Source organism: Lutjanus erythropterus, chromosome 11 (assembly GCF_056507025.1).
Source record: "Lutjanus erythropterus isolate fLutEry1 chromosome 11, fLutEry1.hap2, whole genome shotgun sequence".
NCBI classification, from domain to species: Eukaryota; Metazoa; Chordata; class Actinopteri; order Lutjaniformes; family Lutjanidae; genus Lutjanus; species Lutjanus erythropterus.
Window position 1 is genome coordinate 25,325,697 of NC_139327.1, and position 22,324 is coordinate 25,348,020.

General features: G+C 41.1%; 2 protein-coding genes across 2 annotated transcripts; one reads left to right on the plus strand and one right to left on the minus strand.

The window, feature by feature from the left end:
• Positions 1–10,974, plus strand: kl (klotho). The gene is made up of 13 exons (XM_084729797.1): positions 1–733; positions 1,413–1,843; positions 1,943–2,022; positions 2,204–2,366; positions 3,341–3,446; positions 4,030–4,179; positions 5,410–5,645; positions 6,833–7,028; positions 7,124–7,302; positions 7,649–7,756; positions 7,931–8,036; positions 8,263–8,389; positions 9,435–10,974. Exons 1-13 carry the CDS (start codon positions 17–19, stop codon positions 9,767–9,769), a joined length of 2,934 nt encoding a protein of 977 aa, XP_084585923.1. The 5' UTR covers positions 1–16; the 3' UTR covers positions 9,770–10,974.
• Positions 10,975–11,911: 937 nt separating this feature from the next.
• rfc3 (replication factor C (activator 1) 3) lies at positions 11,912–16,277 on the minus strand. The gene is made up of 9 exons (XM_084729798.1): positions 16,060–16,277; positions 14,826–14,963; positions 14,602–14,669; positions 14,252–14,349; positions 13,888–14,069; positions 13,604–13,740; positions 13,395–13,493; positions 13,215–13,284; positions 11,912–12,242 (listed from the first exon to the last, which is right to left on the minus strand). The coding sequence occupies exons 1-9, from the start codon at positions 16,144–16,146 to the stop codon at positions 12,051–12,053; spliced, it is 1,071 nt and encodes a 356-aa protein (XP_084585924.1). The 5' UTR covers positions 16,147–16,277; the 3' UTR covers positions 11,912–12,050.
• Positions 16,278–22,324: the final 6,047 nt, after the last annotated feature.

Here is a 22,324-nt window from a genome sequence, read left to right on the forward strand (position 1 = left end):
GGTACTGACAGGCACCATGCGTGCTCTGCTCGCCCCTTTGACATTTCTCCTCTTCACCTCCGCTACAGCAAAGCCCAACGCTGGTTTGAAAACGTGGAGACGTTTCAGTAAACTGCCCTATCCAGGAGACAGGGCTTTCCTCTACGACACCTTCCCCAAAGACTTCATCTGGGCGGTGGGCACGGCGGCGTACCAGGTAGAGAGCGCGTTCGAGAAGGATGGCAAGGGGCTGTCCATCTGGGACACTTTTACGCGCGGTGGAACCCGCAAGGCCACCGGGGACGTGGGCAGCGACAGCTACCACAACATCCACGCCGACATCCGAGCCATCGGGCAGCTCGGGGTCAGCCACTACAGGTTCTCCCTGTCCTGGTCCAGGATATTTCCCAACGGCACCCGCGGGAGCTACAACGAGATCGGCACCAACTACTACCGCGCCCTCATCAAGAGACTGAAGGAGATCCACGTCCAGCCGGTGGTCACCCTCTACCACTGGGACCTGCCCGACCACCTGCAGCAGACCCTCGGCGGGTGGAGTAACCCGGAGCTGGTGAGCATTTTCAGGGACTACGCCGATTTCTGTTTCCAGACTTTCGGTGATGATGTGAAGTTTTGGATCACCATTGATAACCCGTTCGTGGTGGCGCGGCACGGGTACGGCACCGGCGTGCTCGCTCCCGGGATAAAGAACGACCCTGATCTCCCGTTCCGGGTTGGACACAACCTACTCAAGGTGAGTTCAGAGTAAAACTTTGACATAATTATTTTGCAATACTTATTAATTTATTTGTGACACGTTACAATAGTAGGCCTTCACAAAACAAAGGAGGAACTAGTCATGAATGACTCGATAATTGATTAATAATTAATAAGTATTACCCTGATCATTACTAATGAAAGACCATATAGTAAGAGTGATGTGTACAACAGAGCTTATATTAATGAATTATTAGGTAATGAATATCTGTGAATCGATCAGATGGACCACTTTCTGTATGAAAGGTTCCTGAGTAACTGAACCAGCTGGTGAACAGCACAAAACTAGTAACAACTCATTAATTACTAATTACTTAAACATTACATACTCTTTTTGTAAAGTACGTAAAGTGATGGATAATATTGAGTAGTTATTAAGTAGTCACTCAAAAAATGAGTAAGTGATCACAATGCAAGGTAGGACTACTTAGTATTATGTATCACTTTACTTGCAGGGACACAAAGAGTAATTAATCATAAGGTAATGAGGGACTACTTAGTAACTACGCAGTATTATCTATCACTTTACTTTAGGGGTCACAGAAAAGTAAGTAATCATGAGATAATGAAGGACTACTCGCTAACTACTCAATATTATATATTGCTTTACTTTAGGAGACACAAAAAGAGTACCCATTGTCTTTTCTGTCCTCCAGGCTCATGCAGCTGCATGGCATCTCTACGACCGCCACTACCGACCCCGCCAGCAGGGCAAGCTGTCCATGGCGCTGGCCTCCCACTGGATCAAGCCCAGTCGCACCCGCCTGGAAAGCCTGCAAGAGTGCCAGTGCTCCCTGGACCACGTCCTGGGCTGGTTCGCCCGGCCGCTCTTCATAGATGGAGACTACCCTCCCTGCATGAAGGCGAGGCTGGGCTCAAGGCTGCCCTCCTTCACCCGGGAGGAGAGGGAGCAGGTGAGAGGAACGGCCGACTTCTTCGCCCTCTCTCATGGAGCGGCCCTGAGCTTCCAGCTCATCAACGACAGCCTGAAGTTTGGGCAGCAGGAGGATCTGGACCTCAGGATGCTGCTCTACTGGGTCAACGCAGAGTACAACAAGCCACCCATCTTTGTGGTGCAGAGTGGTTGGTAGGTGCAGATGTTGTGCTGATTTTTCTGTGACGGTCACGTGTGTTGTTCTGTTTTCTTTGTTGTGAAACATCCTGTTTTCCCTGCTGCTTGACACAGGTACGTCCTTGGAAATACCAAGACAGAAGACCCAAAACACATGTACTACCTCAAGAGGTTCATCGCAGAGGCACTCAAATGTGAGTAATGACAGTCTGATGTCATACATTCACCACAAGCAGCGCAAAGATCCATATTTTTAAGCTTTTATCCGTTTTTACAATAATTAAATTGAACAAATTTGCATGAAATTGAAATCTCAAGTTAGGAAAAGTTGTGACTTCAGTCTGGGCTGTTCATCTGTCTATGTTTGCCACACAGCAATCGTCATAGATGGAGTGAATGTGATTGGATACACGGCGTGGTCTCTGATAGACGGCTTTGAGTGGCACAGAGAGTATGGGATACGACGGGGACTTTACTATGTCGACTTCAACGCTCCCGACATGAAGAGGGAGCCAAAGACATCCGCCACCTTTTACAGGTACATACTATGGTATGACGAGTGGTGATTTTGAAAAAGGATGTATAATGGAATTTGTGCAGATCATTTCCGTGAATATGCATAGAATTTCTAAAGATATTTCACCTAACTGTCTTAGATGCAAAACTAAAGAAGGATCATTTACGCATAGGTGTTGGCAAAGTCATCTGTAAATGCACACTTCTATTTTGATAAAAATTAATCCCCTCTGACTAACAACCTGTTCTTGGACCAAATAGCACATTTTTTAAGATTAGAGCGACCAACCTTAGGATAAAATAATCAAGGACATATTTTTCAGGAACTGCGGTCCCCATTATTTGCTTACGTTTCTAGAGGAGATCAATAATGAATCCGGCCTGGACTTTTTATGGCCCAGAACTTTTATGGATATACATCATAAATTATGGACTGTTAGGTTATTGCTAGTTTTTTTTTCTTTTGTTGTCTTTTGTCCTTTCTTATGTTGTTGATTGTTTGGTGCAGTTGTTTTTATGTTATTTTTTCTTTGTTTATTTGTCCTTTTGCTTGCGTGTCTGTGTGTTTTGTTGCTGAGGTGTGTGGGGGCAGGTGAGGTAGATGTGGAGGCTCAGTGTACTCTGTTGTGCTTGTATGTTTACTTACAAGCTGCTGGTTGGTGCTGGTTTTTGGTACTGAGATGGAGCCAATTAAGTCTCAGGTCTTTGCACTCAAGTCCCAAGTCACAACTGAGTCCTAAAAATTGTCTTTTGAGTCCTAGATAAGTCGAGTGCACTCATCACCAAATGCAATGCCATTTTAACAAGAACGTCAAATTACTGAGCGCGGAGTTTGAAGTAAAGGGGCCCTGCACCATCCTGTCCAACTGACATTGTTTTTGTTTTTTTGTTGATAAAACTGTATTTATAATGGCATGTGCGTTCCAACTACAGAGCTAGTTTTCGCTCTCAGTCGAGCTCGTCCTGAAGTGATGATTTTATTTATTATTTCTAAAGGAACGTCATACAGAGGAACGGTTTCCCAGAACTTCCAGAGAACAGACCAGCACAAGGAATCTTCCCTTGTGATTTTGCCTGGGGGGTGTCTGCCAACTCCATACAGGTAGGTTATATGTGTGTGTGTTGTGTGTATGTGTGCTGAGTAGAGAGGAAGGAGTGTGTGTGCTGTTTGTGTGTTTGTGGCAGGTCAAATGTACCAAAGGTCAGGAGTCTGCTGATGAATGAAACACAGCTTGAATACTTCCTTGAAAACAGAGGAAACATTAACGATGTATTAACTGTGGTTCAGTATAAACCTCACTAACTAACTAACTCAATTTATAGTTCAGAACTATTCTGTAGCTATTCATTTATTCTCTGATTTATTTGAAAGAGGATTTAAAAACAAACAGTAGCTGTAGATCCTCTCCTCCTTGTCCGATTTAGATTTTGATCATCACATTGTTTTGAAATTGCAGTTTTCATGGTGAAAGTCCAGCTCCGAAACAGCCTTGATGATGACTTCTCTCTTAATCATAAACCACACAGCCTCCCAGCGTCTGCCAGCTGAGCTGAACCGCACAGGACCCACAGTTAATATCGATTTGCCCCATTTGGTCTTTGTTTGCACTTGTGTGTATGAGGTAAACGTGTGTGTGGGCGACTGAGTGCATGTTTACCTGAGTGTGTTGGTCTTCGCGTCGTAGGTGGAGACCACGCCCAGCCAGTTTGCAGACCCCAGCGTTTACCTGTGGAACATCTCCAACAACGGAGAGCTGATGAGGCTGGAGGGCTTCAGTGCTCCTCCTTTACGCCGAGCTGCACACTGTGCCGACTACGCCACCATACGACAGCAGGTAGGTCCTCCTACCAGTCACACAGTCAGCGCTCAACTCAAACATAGAGCCAGAGGAGAACAATTTTTTTTACTAGAACAGATATTTTCCACAGCTATGGACCCGAGACGTGTACCTTCATTCACTGAAGGACCTTTTTCACAGCAGATATTTTAATTAGTTTGGAAGTTAATTCATTAGTTGGAAGGTGTTACTAATAACTTCAATGGTGGCTTTGTTGTAATCAGCTGGCTCAGTAAGCCGTGACAGTGAGTGCACAACACCCAGACCCCGAAACGAAATTATTGTAATTATACAGCAAAGAAAGTAATAAAAAAGATGTGCACATCTCCAGTACCCAAGATGATGGATGCTGGATGATTAAAAAATCGGGAAATTGTGAAAAAGAAAGACCAAAAAGGTCCCGGACATTTATTCTTTGCTGAATGATGTTTCGCAAGACTCAGACTGCTTCTTATACATATAGAGAGTTGTCATCTTAAATACCCAAAGTTCATAAACCACATGACATAACATACCATGTGTGGGTTGCCACTCTTATCATTTTACATTTTACATAATATATCTCTGTGTATTTGGTATATTTGGCAAACACAGTTGGGCAGCGTCCAGGTATGGGAGGTCAGTGAGGGATATAATAAATAATAAATAAATAAAAAAAAATTTTCAAATTTTGCAGCACCTTGATTTTCTCACACCTTTATTTAAATTAACATTTTTGTCACTTGGGATTCATATTTGTACATTAATGAAGGTCAGAGGACAGAAACATCATAATAAAATGAATAGCCTTCAAGTGATTGTCAGTGTGCAGGATGTTTTGGTCCAACACACTCGTCAAAGATGAGGTAGAACTTGATAGTAATCGTAAACAGTAGAGTACCAATAAAATGGATTTATCAGCGTAGTTTTTATGAGCTGACATTCACAGTAAGTGATGCGTGAGCTCAGTCTTTGGTAAATGTCGGTTGTTAATGTAGTCCAGGAATGGACTTCGTGTTTTCAGTCTTGGTGCCCTGAGAGTCTGGACATGACTCACTCATAACCACGTTGGACATTATTTCGATCCAGTCCTCAAATAATAAGGTTCTGACTGTTTTTTGTCTGCAAGAAAGTTAACTGTGATGTTGTTGTATAGTGTTTTGCCTCAGGGACGATATTAAAAAATGTTGTTTCACCAGGGTGTATGAAAGTTAAAGTTGTGATGTTTACCCTCCTTCCTGTCTTTAGGTGGATGAAATCCGGCAGGTGGGGGTAAATCACTTCCACTTCTCCCTCAACTGGTCAGCTCTGGTGCCCACAGGTGATGTAGATCATCCCAACACCACCCTGCTGGGCTACTACCGCTGCTTCGCCCGCCAGCTGCTGCAGGCCAACGTCATGCCCGTGGTCACGCTGTGGCACCACACACGCCAACGCAGCAGCCTGCCGGCCCCGCTGGACACGGCCAACAAGTGGCTGAACAGGTCAGATACAGTCAGGATTGTAGGGATAAAGCTCTTTTTTTTTAAACTCCAGCAGCAGCGCTCCTCTTCAATGGCCGGTTTCTAATTTAAATTTAAATTCCAAATTATTTGCGTGAATGCTGAGTAAGCTTCATGATGTTAGAACTTGGAAATCTGCTCCAAACGCAGAGCTAATGCACATCTCTTTGTGTTAGGTGTGGTTTACAATTTAAGATAATTAGTAGACTGATCTGATGTTAAAACAAACATGCAATAATGTTCACAGAACAGCCTGTACTCGTTGTCATCAACATGAAGCCATCTTTTATGACTTGCTGCCATGGTTACATCTTTCCTCTTCCTGTTATAAAGAGATATCATTAAGCCCAGCAATTGCAATGTTTGATAAAGGAACAATCCGATGTATTGGCATTTTTAGTTTTATTGGTCGAAACATTTAAGGCCAGTTTTACAGACAGGGCTCAGATAAATCTAGGAGCAGGTCTTAATCTCTGCTAGTTAAACTTGGACATCTAAGGAGCTCGCATGAATGTGGCTTAAACTTGGACTGTGGAGTCCTGGAGTTAGGTTTTATTTATTTTCTTAAAAATACTCTTTAAGAAGCACCTCGTGTACTAAGAATGTGGTTCTTGTCCGGCGGCCTGGGTTGATCCCAGCAGCATTTGGTCCTCTCTCTCTCTCTCACCTTTCCTGCTGTCTGTTCTTAAAAGCTGTTCAAATATATAATATTTCTAATTTTTAATCTTATTTGATCTTTCATTATCTGAGCAGCCAAGCAGATTGACAGGTCATGCAGGAAGTCAGTTTATTAAGACAGAGACGATCTATACTTTATATCACAAAACAACAGATTAGGCACACATTTCACTTTTTTTTTTACACTACAGTTGGTTGTAATGTGTCCCTAATTGCCCTCTAAGAAAGTCCTATAAGGGTCTAATAGAGGGTTAAATACTGACTAGTAAAGAACATTATTTCTATTTTTGTCTAATCTGATTTTGTGTGTATAGTGAAGGAAGTACAACTCTCATTTTGTTATACAATCCTGTGTTGTGTACTGATAATAATAAATGACCTTGAATCCTTGCTCTTATCAGTGTACTGTAAAATAATGAGTGACCTAATTTTCATGTAGATACAGTTTGACAGAAATGCAATTCTGCAATTGTGGCTTTTTTTTTTCTCAGAGGGACTCCAGAGGCGTTCGCAGACTACGCCAGACTTTGTTACAGAGAACTCGGTGCCCACGTGAAGATGTGGATCACCCTGAATGAGCCCAACGATGAGATGGTGAGCTACCAGGAGGGTCATCAGATGCTGCGGGCGCACGCTCTCGCCTGGCACGCTTACGACCGCGAGTTCAGACACACACAGGGAGGACAGGTCAGTCAAACTGCTGCGTGAGATTAACTGATAATGAAGTTTTCATACAATCACAGATGATCACTTGTGCTTCCTTGTTTTGTGTCGTGTCTCAGGTGTCTCTGGCTCTGCACATGGACTGGGTGGAACCGGCGTTTTTATTCAGCCGTGAAGACGTGGAACCGGCTAAAAGGGTTTTGGACTTCCGGGTCGGCTGGTTCGCAGAGCCAATCTTTGGCAATGGGGACTATCCTCTGGGAATGAGGAGCTGGCTGCGTCAGCTCAACTCACTTGAGTACAAATATTTTGTCTATACTTCAATACAGTGACTTTGGCAGCTGTAAATAAGCAATGCAGACTCATGGACACATCATTTAGCCTCTGTGTGTTTCTGGTTATAATTTAGGACTGGATTTACACCAGCATTATTCAAAGGTGTAGTATAGAGGGATATCAGTAAGTATCACTGGGCAGGACTGTTGAAAATCTGTTATGTTTTTATTGGTTGGCTTTTTTCCATATATGAAGTATATTCAATTAGTAGTTAATGGGGCAAAGCCAAAACTGTTAACATCCTTCACTGGTTTAAGTTTACTGTTATATCAGCTTCTATATGTGCCATCTTTTCTGTGTCTCCACAGCCTGCCAGTGTTCAATGAAGAGGACAGACAGCTGGTTAAAGGGACGTATGACTTCTTTGCCATCAGCCACTTCAGTACCAAGCTGGTGACACATGCCAAGGAAGACTCGTAAGACACAAAACATACAAACGACGTTGAAACAAGTTGGGAGAGAAAGGCGTACGACATGCAACAAATATCCCCTGTCAAGATAAATGAAGATAAATATGTTGCCCTGATATAGTGATGCTTCCAGCATTTTAAGGACATGAGATCACAATTTTGTCATTTCTGTGTCTGCAGGTACACCTACACAGCAATGCTAGAGGTCCAACACATGATAGACACCACGTGGATCATGTCTCCGAGGCCTGTTGTGCCCTGGGGCCTGAGGAAAGCCCTGAACTGGGTGAGTCATTTCGCCTGGTCTTGCACAGATTTGTAAAGAGTTGAAACGTTCAGTGTCGACCTAATTGACCTTTTTTTTTCCTACACATTGTGTGCCATAAAATGTTCAAATGTTTTCATACAAAGGGGATGAAAACTCTTAACTAAATTGTTGTTTCAATATGATAAACTTTGATATAAGAAGCTTGACAGAGATAAAAGCTGACATTGCTCTTGTGCTGTGTCAGGTGAAGGAGCACTACTGTGATGTACCCGTTTATGTGATGGCTAACGGGGTCCAGGAAGACCCAGCCCACTTCAAAGACAGCCTGCGAGTCTACTATCTGTACAACTACATCAATGAGGCGCTGAAAGGTGACACTACAAACACACACATCCTGCTGCTGTTGAGATTTTATATGATCAATGCAGTGTACCTGGGAGCTGAATATTATTATCCCTGCGTGTGTGTGTGTGTGTGTGTGTGCGCTGAGTGATCAAACCTTCAGAGGTGACCGAAGTTTTTCCCTCACTGGCCTCTGAACAGCTTAATTATTAGACAGGTATTTAGGTCACCGACCCTTGAATAGTTTGCTGACTCAGAACACACACGCACACGTAAGCGCACAAAAATATCAACACAGATGCACACACACACGCTACACTGAACTGTAGACTCAATGTTACCTGCTATCCTCTCACCTGTCCTTGTAAAGTTTATTGGGTTACACTCACTGAAAACTTCAGTCAGCACTTTGAAACTTTGCTGTGTCACGCTGTGATGTGCACATACTGTTATTTTACTGAACGTTGTAGTCTGCTCTGTCACCACTAAGTGGCAACCATAGAGAGTGATGCTTACAATACTGTACATCAACTGTAGAACATAAAGCATTGCTTCATTTTTACTTTTTTACAAACCCCAATTCCAAAAAGGTTGTGTAAAACATAAATAAAAAGAGAATGAAAAGGTTTTCAAAAACCTTTAGACCTATATTCAGTTGAATACAGTACAAGGACAAGCTCTTTAATGTTCAAACTCATGAACTTTATTGTTTTTTTGTAAATATACACTCGTTCTGAATTTGATGCCTGTGAAATGTGACAAAAAGTTGGTACAGGGGCAACAAAAGCCTGGGAACATTCAAAAGGTAAACGGGTTAATTGATAACAGGTAGTAGTAAGTCGAGAGGAGCATTTTTACGGATGATGATTAAGGCCTGGAAAATAAATATGTTAAATTATAATACCTGTACAGCTGTGGTGACATTGTAAATCAAGCATATGATGTTGTGCATATGTGCATTTTTTATTTCTAGTAGAATGAAAGTAGACCGTTGATTGCACTGCGGTGATAAAGGAGTATAATGTAGAAATAAAGTACTAGACGGATGTCATGTCCTTCCTCCTCCCTCCTCAGCGTACACTCTGGACGGCGTGAACCTCAAGGGTTACTTCGCCTACGCTCTGACCGACCAGAGGGACCCAGGGTTCGGCTTGTACGGCCACGTCCACGAAGAAGTCATCGATAAGGCCTCTCTCTCGAACTACCGCAACATCATCCAGAACAACGGCTTCCCCATTCAGGGGACTGCGCCTCAGCAGTGTCCCAGCATGCCTCAGCCCTGCCTGGGCTGCCACGTGCTGGTCAAGAGGCCTGTGGTGGGCTTCCTCACTCTGGTAGGTTCAGGAGTGTTAATCACCCTGGGCCTCATTATCTACTACACAGCCAAGAGACACAAGGAGTGCTACTGAAGGTTTTTGTCTTGTTACAAATGACTCGTGGGGGAAAAGAAGAGCTTATTGTTCAGCTGTGTAGAGTTCAGTTTTACTGTACAACCATTATTGTACGTATGGCACCTTTACATTGAATTAAGGCTGAATAACGAAAATTGATCAATAACCTTCACATTTTAGGTTATAGAACTGTGTAAAACCTGCAAGGCACCTTTTACAATTTATAAAACCATGAAGGCCCATTCTTTATATTTTTAGATATATTGAAGACTCAATACTCAATATGTGATACATTTACTGCACTAAATTATAAAATGACCATGATATGTCATCAGAGTTTAAGGAAATGCGCTACGTTAAAATAAATGCTTCTCTGACAACAATGTTACAGCCAGAATAACTGGTTTTGTTGCACGTTTCACATTCATTACAGTTCAGTCTAATGTCGAATGAGTTCATGAGTCATAAGAGATCATCAGAAATCTCTTAGGAGGAGGAAGTGTTTAAATTAAACATGTTAATAGAGATTGGCAGTTACTGTACTCCATCTCTAGAGTGTATATTTTCAAAGGAGTGGGGTTTTATTTTCCAGATTACAGACGTAACTTTACATTGAGAGACAGTTGACAGTTATAAACGACTATAGGACTTGTCATTCTCAGAATATATTGTTGCGCTCATGTGCGCCGCTGTTCGGTGTCCGTGCAGCCTGCACATGACCTGCCTGGACTTTGAGTCTGTAGAGGAAGGAGAATAGATTGATTATTTAATGTGGATGTGACCCATTTAATGCACCATTTATGGCTCCAATTCACCATTTGGATGGCAATGCTCATTTCTGAATGCTGGGTTATTACATATTTCTCCTTTAACCCTTGTTCAACACGGGCTTTAAGACCAAATTAGGTAAATTCAACATGAAAATTAACTTTAGGTACCTGAATCACAAAGGAAGCTCCACAGGCTACTTATATTTTAAGTTGTTGAATGTCACTGGATCAAGAGGTCTGACAATACACTTAACCAAACTGTCTGATTCCAGTTCAGAATAGTCAAAGTTTAGGTATATTTTATCAATCATGTAAACATTTAACATAATAAGGGGGGAGACTGGTAACAAATCATCACTTCATTTCTAAAACACTTGACAAAAAGCTGCTCTTTATCAGTTCCAGATGACAGTATTTATCACAGAATGGCCTTTTCAAAATGGACTGTTTGTGCGTTTGTGCTGTTTGGATGGTGAAGGTTTATTCAGTAGGAGTTTCTGTTTTTAAGACTTCTTGCTCTCCATCATGTTGCTATCCAAAGGAGTTTGCTTTCTAGCTGAATTCATATACTTTTACCTTGCTTTTAATACATATCACAGGACTATTTTAAAAGGTTTTTTGTCTGATAATGAGCTATTCACACTTGTTTGTTTTGGTAGATTTTATGGCTGTACTGAATATTTATCTGCCCTTCTTGTTCGGCTGACAATAAATTTGCTTAAGTAAGAAGGTGAAAAAAAAACAACAAATGCAGACACTACATCTTTTGGTGTATTCGAATTCAAAATTAGACACTTGTGATGCCCCTGCTTTGATTCAGACTGAGCAGCTTTGGTACATCAATTCCTCTCACTTTCACCCCTTGTTTCCAGTCTGTCTCACATACTGGGACAGTTTGAGCAACACCAGGATTTTAAACTTTGATACTAGTACAATACTTATGTTAAATACATTTAATACCTCTTGTGATAACACAAGAAGAAGGAAAAAAGTCCTCGGCACACAAACTAGGAATTTTTTTTTATTAACAAACTGCACAAGTGTGGATACAGAAAACAATTGAAAACCTACGGGTTTTGCTGAATCACAGCAAACTTCAGGCAGGACTGAACTAAACTGAAGTCTTCAATGAGCACTTAAGATAATTTTTTATGCCTTTGGTACTTTTGATAGTATAATCAATAGACATTGACTGAAGTATCAATACTTTTGACAACCTTATTTTAGCTGGTGTCATGTTTTTAACACCCAGTGGCCACTCAGGTCAAGCTTAATATGATTTCAGGAGTGATGGTCAATGAGATGAAGAGGTACAGTAACTCAACAGTAACATTATGTCTGCTCATGGTAATAAAACACATTAGTTTATATCCATCCAGAAACACCAGACTTTAAACAAAGTAATTTATTGTAATGTTATAGTGTAATTTTTTAGGAAAACATCTCTTGTCCTTGCAGTATATTCTAAATGCACGAAGTCTTGTTGGGGCACAAGAGCAAGTTGTATCTGTATTTAAGTCCATTCAGAGTCAAAACATCATGCCATCCAGACCGTCCTCCATGAACTTCTTGTAGATGGCCATAAACTTGGCGGTGAAGGCCTCCAGGTGGTAGATAGCTTTGTTGCCCAGCTGCAGTCTGTGTTCGTAGTAAGCTGCCATGTGGGCCACCTCTGTCTTCAGCTGGCCGTCGCAGTTCCTCAACAACTCCGTTACCAGACCCTGGTAGACAATTGGACGAGGAGAATTAATACTCATTAACTTAAACTGTCCCCAACTAAGATTTCTTTCAGTTGAATCGGATTTGGCCGTCCAACACAAATATTAAATGATTTGGTTGTGTTATGTCCTGCTATAGTTGACTTATTAAAAAAAAAAAGCGCTAAAAAAAAAGCACTTCGAGGAGCCTCTCTCTCCCCAGCTGTCCAGCATCACCTGCTCTTCATTCTCTGCTCCTTCATGCCGTGAATTAACAAATTGTTTCAACCAAACCAGAGTCGGTGATTGTTGGAACAGAGGAAAGATGAACCAAGATGTTCTTGGTGAGTTTTATTTTGTCTATTGTCAAGTTTGAATGAAGCTGATGATGATGTTTTACAAAGTGAGTCCAGTTCTCTCTGTTCTCTTAGAAGAGAAAAAAAAAAAAAGGTCTCTCACGATAAATCCTAACAAAAAATTGTGATTTCAATTCATCAATCTATGCAGTCCCATTTCTAAATGATGATAATTTACTTGCTCCTTTTCCCCAATGCATTCATGTATTGACTAATTAGCTTTGGAACGAATTGAAACTTGGGGTATTTTACAAGACACTTCTAAGTTTAAGCCCAGCACTTTGATATACACCATGTTTAAGTCAAGTATGTTGTATGTCTATGTCATCTGTTTAAATCCTTGTCTCAACAGTAAGCATCTCAGACTAATTTTTTTACTTGCAGGTCTAAGAGTGCAATCAGTGTTTAACTTACAAAACTAAGAATCATGCGAGAGAATCATATCAATTCATCTCAATTGTGTAGCCCAATCTCTCACGAGAGCAATCTTTCCCATAATGTCTTCTAACACCTAAAATAAACATCTGAGCCCATCAGTGGCAAAAAAAACCTCTTTAACTGATGAGGGGCAGCCCTGCCTTAAATTGTACTGAAAACTGTTTCAACATGTTGATGGGAGATGAGCCATATCAAACGGTACCTTCATAATGACATCAGGAGGGATGCAGTGAGTCAGCAGCTCGTACAGTCTGGCTCGAACCTCCAACAACCTGGAACAGAGACGGACATGGCTTCAGCATGAAAACATCCCCACAAGTCTGATCAGCTTTCTTTTGTCACTATCAGAACCAACTAAACCTAATCACTTTTCCTTTCCTACCTCTGAGGGCTCTGCTGGCTGACGATGGCATTAGCTGTCTCTCTGAGGTAGACTTCCCAGTCTGTCGCCGGAACATCTTGGTCCACTGAGAAAGGATACCTGGAAAAGATTAACACAGGCTAAACAAAGCCGGTACTTTTCGTTTACATTCCATAGTAATCCAAAGATAACACCGTGGAGGAATGCTAATACGTTTTGTGACATCTTACTGCTGCACTCTGCAGGCTTCACACATCAGAAGGGCTTTGCGAAGGTTGCGACCAGACTTCTCAGCGATTTGTTTGGCCAGTTCGGGTGGGAGGAGAAGACCCTCCTTTTTACAGACTGATGTCAGAACACTGCAGACCTGGCAAACAAGAAAAACAAAAGGGAAGTTAAGATAAAATTATTGTCATGATCTGGACTTAACTTATAAGGCAAATTTTAGGCATTCTGATACACAATTTTCAGATGATAACTAGCTACTATCTAAAGCACATCATCTCCATCTTGCCTCTTCTGTGCTTGGCAGAGGAACTCTGATAGCCAGACAACGGCTCCGAATCGGCCCAATGACTTTGGAGGTGGAGGTAGAGCACAGGATGAGACGGCAGGTGGCCATGTACTTTTCCATTGTCCGACGCAAAGCATGCTGGGCATCCTTAGTGAGTCTGTCCACCTCTGTTAGCAACACCACTGAGAACAAACATGTGCTGATTACTACAAGAGTGACAATCTGATATCATGGTTTTACATGGAGAAAAACTAGTTAAAAGAGGAAAGATGACCCTCCGTTACTCTAGAACATGGACTGAACATGGAGCAGCATTCACAGGTTAAACTGACACAAAGTACAAAGTGATGTGTGTCTTTTCAACCTTTGAACTCTCTCTGGGTGCTTGACTGGATCTGTTGAGACTGAGCCACAGTTTTAATCAGCTCTTGAATCACCACACGGTCCTGGTTTCCAGCATCACTGTGTGACAGAACAGAAATACCTGAAGTCCAACAAACTAAAGTATGTTTTTTTTTTTGTCTACTACAGACAAAACATGCAGTATTTGTGTTATATGCCAACCATATAGACCTGTTGATAAAGTCTTAATCTGTAAAGTATAGTAATCAATGCAGTGGAGTAAAAAATACAATTTTCTCTGAAATGGAGTGGAATAATCAAGTACCTCAATACTGTACTTAAGTCAATGCTTTAGTAAATATACTTACTTACCTTGGGTTGACTTCCAGGTGATAGTTGCTGGCTATTGTGTTGATCTCAATTTTTTTCTTTGATGGAGCCTGGAGATGAAAAACACAAAACAGAGATGCAACTGACAATTTGTTTGTGAGCTCATGAAGACTGAGGGGAGGAGTCTGGAGAAACTCCACATTGTAAGGCAGTAAAATATTGAACAGGGGTTCTAGTGATTATGTATTTATTATTTGCCCTCTCACCACAATGGTCTGGTGCTCTATGCGAAGCTTCTCCACTCCAGCTCCATACAGCTCCCTCAGCAGACACATGATGCGGGTCTTCTTCCCCGCACCAGATGGACCGTAAACCAACAAGTGTGGGAAGTCGCCACATTGAACCTGAAACAAACAGAGGATACCCTTTATAAGATTAGGTTTGTTTAGGCTCCACTGGACTATACACAGGATTGCAAAGGTCTGTGGTGCTGTTTGCCTGCAGAGTAGATCTTTTTCATGGCAGCAATTTTAACATGAAACAGGCTTGTAAACACAGGTACTGACCGCAATTCTGCTGGACTTTAAAAGCAGTGCTTATGGTTTAGCAGGAGCATATCTGAGTTCTGACATTGGGCTGGTTTTTGGACCGGTTATATTGAACAGGCCTGGTGACACTAACTATTCTATTATTTTCCTTTATTGAGAAATATGTGTATTTATTGACATGTCGTTATTTGCTTTTGTCAAGAAACAACACTACATTAAAGCAAGCCAGACTTATGAGCACTTCTAACTAGAATAAAACTGTGCACTGTACATAAATACATCTTTGTGCAGTAGTATGTGCATACAGTCATCTGTGCATTCAGACCTTGAGCAATATTCACCAGCACTTTATAATAAATAATGTGCAGTAACACTAGCACTTTAGCACCTGTTACTTTTGTCTTTCACAATCATCTCTTGTACTGTTGTTTGTGTGTCTTTGTCTATTGCAGTAGTTGTTGTTATTGCTAATTTTCTATTTCTTGTTTTACTCATTTTCTACTGTAGTGAAGTGTACGTACAATTGTAAGTTGTGAAGTTTGTTCTGCAACATCAACCTGCCAAGGGGCTACAGACTGAAATTAGCCTCTGACTATAATCTTGCATATTTAAATGAAAATGTTCATTAAAACGCACTGTCCCTGTTTTCAATTATTTTAAAATAAATACAATTAAAAAAGCAAACCTTGTGGGACGAATCTGGCAACGGTGGCAAACAAATGGCATGACACATATATATCTTACGTTAACGGTCAAACAAGCTTGAGATGATGGACACTGTTATCAAACTTGCTATCTCATCTCCGGGTTATTCGCACGGGGTTTCATTTCTCCAGGTAAAAGAAGGTAAATTAAACTAGTCGATATTACTCATAACGCAGGTGTAGAGTATGATGCTAATGCTAGCATAGCCTGAACACAGTCAACATGCACGCAATTTTTTTTCTCTCACCAGGTTTTTCAGTTGAGCTGCCTGCTCTTTATGATAGTCCAGTTTACCGAGGGACGTCGGCCGATATTTGTCCACCCACAAACTCATCGCGTTATTGATTTAATGACTCTTTTGTGACTTCGTATTTGTTGACAGCAGATAGGCTTACGGCTATTTGAGCTACTCTCCCGCGAAATGTATTCACACATACAACCCGCGCTGCTGTTTCCTCTTCAGCTACGGAGAGTCTGTAGGGTCAAAACTGCTAAACGCGAATGGTTGATCCACTTTTTCATCGTGAGACCGTCATGACAGTGAGTAAAGAACATAGAACTCTGAAACATATTGATATAGCCAGTATAGTCCAGGTGACATGTCAAAATAACATCACCTTTCCCACAAAAGCATGAAACTTGACAAACTTGTACAGTTCGGTGCACTTTTAAATGGAGCCATCGCAAAAACGCCTTGTGGCGGCCATTTTATTCCCCGCCATAACCAAATTATGTATTTCTCATCATATCTCATAAACACGACATGTTAACACAGAAAAGGTGGTGTATACCCCAATGTTTTGATAGTCCAGGGTTACAATGATACTATTTACAACATCATAAACTGTGCAGGTGAACAGCTAATGGTGAATCTGTGAGAAGTAAATCACAGTGTCTGAAAATAGGTACGTTCAAGATGAAGTCAAGTCGGACAGTTTTCCACAGACTTACGAGAGAGTAGAGGAAGAGACACGGACATCCTGTTAGATCACCTGTAGGTTACCTGTAGTCTGCAGATCATGCTCATAGCTGAAGAAACAAATTTAACAACAACAGTTTCAGTCTCCTTTTTCTTTACAACATTCAGTTATGGCCTGATTATTCTGTGTACTCAGATGTAATTATAATTTATTTGCCATTTCCCCCCTTTTAATACACTTTGTCTTTCTGTGGGTGTTTCTGGTGCTCTTGTGGACTGTTTGCAGAAGGATTGGTCCTAATCATATCAACACTAAAAGAAATAATAAAATTAGTATTTTGAGTCATTTGACAGAGTGTGTAGATAAACAGAAAGCTTGTCACATGGAAGAATGGAAAGGAACATCTTCAATGAGAATAACAACAATGATGTTGATGCTGGTCATGATGGAGGACTCTTAAAATCCAATTAAAAACACAATAGGGCTCAGAGTAAAAGATATAAATAAAAAAAGCTAAAACAGAAACAAAATAAGACAGGTAGTGTCACATAGCCAGGGCCGTGTTCAGCCCTGACAAAACAGAGACGGACGTCTGTCCACAGAGCTACAGAGATGTCTGGCTCCACACAGACACATCCTGCTATGTATGACAGCAACACATCTGGCTACTTTGCTCCTGCGTCCTGCCCCGACCTCCTGCTGCGTCAAAACAACCACCCCTCTAATCTGACTGCTGGTGAAACACAAATTCTGAGGCCTTTGTCAGATTAAATACATTCGATAAGAAAACTGTCCCGCTGTTCAGCTTTTAGGAGCTCAGATCTTCTGGCTTGTCAGACGTGTTCCCAGACTTGAGGAGTAATAGATTACATGTAACAGGTAACTGTATTCCATTACATTTACAGATAAAAAAGATGTAACCAGATTACAGATACATTTAGTAGAAAATGGGGATATTAGTAAGATTTTAATTTTAAAATAAAGGACAACATACTACCATGCTCAGTGCACACACATTCATCATTACATGTAGAAAAGAAATGTTTCACTGGGTGGAAGTTTCACGTTTTTTTGTCTTTAAATCAATCAATCAATCAATCAATTGGAAATGAAGGAACAGCTGGACAAACTAATACACTTAGAGCTGCAATGATTAATCTATAATTAGTAGTCTGTTAAGTTAATCTGCATCTATTTTGATAATCGATTAATTGTTTTGAGTCATTTTTTAAGAAGAAGCTCCAAATTCTCTGATTTCAGCTTCTTAAATGTGAATATTTTCTGTACGTCTCTCTGACAGTAAACTGAATATTTTTGAGTTGTTGACAAAACTAGACATTTGAGGACGTCGTCTTCAGTGTTGATCAACATTTTTCACAATTTTCTGACATTTCTTGGACCAAACAATTAATCGGTCAGTTTAGAAAATAATTGTTAACTGTTAGTGAATCAGAATCATCTGATGTAAACTGACAGGCTCATGCTCGCTGTCTGCAATCTGCATAATGACACAGCCACATTTCTCTATATAAGGAAATATATTTGCATAGTAAAGTATCACAGAGGAAGAGTGTTTTTTATCTCTCTGATTCACAAACACAAAAGAAGCTTTTGTGTCAAATTACTGAGTTTGTTTAGTGCATAACCCTGTAACAAGCAGGATACAGTGTTGCCAACTCCCCAGTAAGGAAAGTAGCTATTGGCTGTCCTAAAAGTCACCAGAAATCAACACGCATGTAATTGTAATGGAGACTGTAGGAGAGAGGAATAACATCATGGGAGAGACAAAAAGTGAGTAAAAAAAAACAAACACCCTAACTATGTTTAGAACTACAAATGAACTTTCTTCTGTTGATTCTTGGTTTGTACTTTTTCGTTTTGTCATTGAAATAGGACATCACTTCTCAAAATACCATCATGACTTAAATGCTTTATCTAGACCCACATTACATAAATCAAGTTTGTTCTGTATTGTTAAATGTTAGAATATCAGATTTAATTTGTTATGTGGGGTGGAACTGCTAGCTCTACGTCCAGCCCTCCTCTTTTATCCGGGCTTGGGACCGGCAAAGTGACCCAAAAGAGACACCTCGGCAGAGTTACTGTTTGTTTAGTTTAGATTGGAAGTTAATTCATTAATTAAGTTGATCCTTTATTGATCCTTATAGGGCAGTTGACCCATCCTCAATATTAGGAGCAGACATGACAGATGTCAGACATGTTTATGACAACAAACGTATGTTTCTGATGGTGTGGGGGAACCAGAGCACCTGGAGAAAACCCACGTAAACACTAGACTAGTGTTTTTGTTTTTGTTTTTTGTGGGGGAACCAGAGCACCTGGAGAAAACCCACGTAAACACTAGACTAGTGTTTTTTTTTTGTGTTTGTGGGGGAACCAGAGCACCTGGAGAAAACCCACATAAACACTAGGAGAGCAACGGTGTTGCTCTGACTAGTGTTTTTTTTTTTTTTTAATGTGTTTAGAATTTATATCTTTGTGAGAATCGGTTTCAGTTTTATACTAGAACACTGAAGACATTTTAGCCTCACTTTCCAAGTGTAAAATTAAGTTTTAATCCTCAAACAGTCCTTTTCAAAGCACTGTTTGGGGGTCAAGACAGTTTTGACTCATTAATTCTCACATGTAAGACATAGGTTGGCCAATTTATGATCTTATCTCTTCTTTTTATTTGAATTATTATATAGTCAGGCCTTCGAAGAATGACCGCAACCGCAACCACTTCCTCTTCCTCTTTTGTTTTTTATGGAGCTGGTTCTCGAGGTCGTCCGTCTGGGACGCCTCTGACTGCTCACCCTCCTGCTCGTTTTCTTGGGGAGTCTGCTTGGGGTCCTGTGTGGCCTGAGGGATGGATGACTTGTCCTCTGGCAGCTCTGTACTGTCCAACTGCCCCTTGGTCTTCTTCAGAGCAGCTGAGAGCTGTTGTTTTTGGTCTTCAAGCTGGGCCGTGAACGAAGCCTTTGACTTTTCCATTTCTGCTAGCATGAGGGATTTCTGCTGCCACCACTGGCAACGCTCGGTCAGTGCCTGATCCTTGGCCCTTTCGAGTTCAGCCGTGAGTTTTTTGTTTGTCTGTTCGTTTTTGTCAACTTGATCCAAATGAGAGGCTTTCATTTTCTCCATCTCCTCCAGCAGCGAGGTTTTCTCCCACTCCCACAGGAGACGGTAGCTCTCGAGCTGATCTTTGGCGTCCTTCACAGCATCTACATGGTTTTTGTTCTCTTCTTTGTGTGTCCTAAGCTGAGCCAGATATGACACTTTTGATTTCCTGATCTCCTCCTGCAGCAACGTTTTTTCTTGCTTCCACTTGAGACGTTCAGTCTTAGCCTGATCTTCAGCCTTCTTAAGCTCAGCCACAAGTTTTTTGTTGCGTTTTTTTCCATCAGGCTGTGCCTCATACTCCTCCAGCAGCGAAGACTTTTCCTGCTGCCATTGGAGACGGTCACTCTCTACCTTCTTGACTGCAGCCATGAGTTTGCTGTTCTCCTGTCTCTCGTGGTCAAGCAGTTCCACCTTCTCCAAGAGGGTCAATTTTTCCTCATTCCACTGTTTTTGTGCACTCGCCAACTGATGCTCAGCCGTCATCACAGCAGCCAGAAGATTGTTGTTCTCCTGTTTGTGCTCGCGAAGCTGGGCCTCATGTGATTTCCTTACTTTCTTCATCTCCTCCAGCAGCGAGGTTTTCTCCTGCTGCCACTGGTAACAGGTGCTCACCTTCTGATCTTCAGCCCTCTTCAGAGCAGCCTTGAGCTTATTATTCTCATTTTTCTGCTCCTCAACCTGAGCGAGACAGTCAGCTTTAGCTTCCTGGAGGGATGCAATCTCCTCCTTCTGTTGTCTATCCACTCCACTCCACTTGTTGTCTGTCCTCTGTTCCTGTAACTCATTGAGAAAATTAGCAAGTGAGTCCTCTTGGATTTCTAATTGGACTATTCCTGCAAATCTACTGTGAGTGAGTGTGGCCCTGCTGTCCTTCAGCTCACATCTCACCTGTGCTTCCATCGAACTAAGGTTGAAATTATGTGAAGTTGCCATCTTGCTTGCATTGCTTTCCACGTGTTCTATGTCTTTGTTCTGCTGTATGTTGGTGTCTCTCCTCTGTCCTCTGTCCTCTGTCCTCTGTCCTTTACTGGATTCTCTGAATGGCATCTGTCGTCACGCTGTTTCAAACTTTAGTGTTTGAGTCGCCTGGTTTTACATATATGTGGATTCAAGACAATACAGGGCTCTGATGACATCATTAAAGTCTTGTGATGTCATATTGTGCACCACTGCGATTTTTTTCATTTTTCTTTTTCTTTATTTAAAAAATGTATGTGTACAAACCTGATTTAGAATAAGCAGGTTCCAATGGAATGTTGTTTGTGATGTCATTGTGATGTCATTGTGATGTCATCACCTCTGTTCAAACACACACACGATTTTTTTTTCATTTTTCTTTATTTAAATAATGAAAAAAAATTTGCAGTGGCGTGTGTGAATTGAAAATTGTTGGTGCAAACCAAAGATTAATATGATAACTAAAGAAAAGTAGGAAATATCCATATTTTAGTGGCTGAAAATAGCATGTTTTACCTTTAATGATGAGTCAAAATATTTTATGAATAATTTTTTCAATTTCAATTGAGAGACTTGAGACTTTGAAAAACTGGGATGGAAATTTTTTTTCACTATTTCCTGATATTTTATAGGCAGCAGCAGAAGAAGGTAATATGTCCTGTCTTTCCTTCTGTATGTCAATCTGCAAGTCAGAATGAACGGGCAGGTTCGGTTTCACCATCTTACAGTTTTCAAACAAGTATGTCAACGCAGACAAACAAGGTGCTTACATTGGGCTTTGTGGCTTGGGGGGAAATGTAACACAGACCTTGCAGCCATGATAAAATCTTGTATGCTAGACAGTGACACCTTTATTAGCAGAGTTTGTTCATGTTAATGTTTTACCCATAACCTAGACATAAAACTGATGTAAATTTAAAATTGCAGTCATCTAAGCATCAGACAGCAGAAGGAAAAAAACTGTACATGCAAAAAGTAATGTTCATATCTCAAAATCATTTTTTGTTGAAAATCTCTGCTGATATGAAATGATCCTGCTCTTGTTCCTGATCAAGTCAGACACAAATCTAACCGGCATGCATTGTGCGGCGACCGCCGCTGATCGATTCTGCGCAGGCCTGGCTCATCTCGAACGCACCTAATCTCAGCTGCAAAAGAATGTTTTCCTCCTTCCGTTTTTTTTCAAAAGTGAATGTTATCAAAGATAGAACTAAATGGTTAGACTAGATTGTTAAAGTGTTTATTTCAAAACAAGCAATGATATTTGCCCATGCAGTGAATTTTTTTTAGGAGTAAGATTTAATATGCATGGTAATTTCGCCAGAGTGATATTGTCCAGGAGAAGACAAAGGGCTAAAAGGGTTAATTTTTCTCCTCTATGGCTCACAAGCAGGTAAATCTGGGTATATTCTACGTGGAATTTGAAGGATAGCATCTTTTGTTTTGCAGCAGATTTGCTGGTGTTTACACTGAAGACAGTAAGGCTACAATGATGACACCGAGGAATGTGAA

Bases quoted from the DNA above. Each gene is read 5' to 3' on its own strand.
- kl (XM_084729797.1), top strand. From the start codon at position 17: ATGCGTGCTCTGCTCGCCCCTTTGACATTTCTCCTCTTCACCTCCGCT. The intron at 4,180-5,409 runs GTAGGTCCTCCT...TCCTGTCTTTAG, and splicing joins ACGCCACCATACGACAGCAG to GTGGATGAAATCCGGCAGGT. The intron at 7,757-7,930 runs GTAAGACACAAA...CTGTGTCTGCAG, and splicing joins ACACATGCCAAGGAAGACTC to GTACACCTACACAGCAATGC.
- rfc3 (XM_084729798.1), bottom strand. From the start codon at position 16,146: ATGAGTTTGTGGGTGGACAAATATCGGCCGACGTCCCTCGGTAAACTG. The intron at 14,350-14,601 runs GTAAGTAAGTAT...TCTGTCACACAG, and splicing joins CACCTGGAAGTCAACCCAAG to TGATGCTGGAAACCAGGACC. The intron at 13,285-13,394 runs GTAGGAAAGGAA...TCTCTGTTCCAG, and splicing joins AGCCAGCAGAGCCCTCAGAG to GTTGTTGGAGGTTCGAGCCA.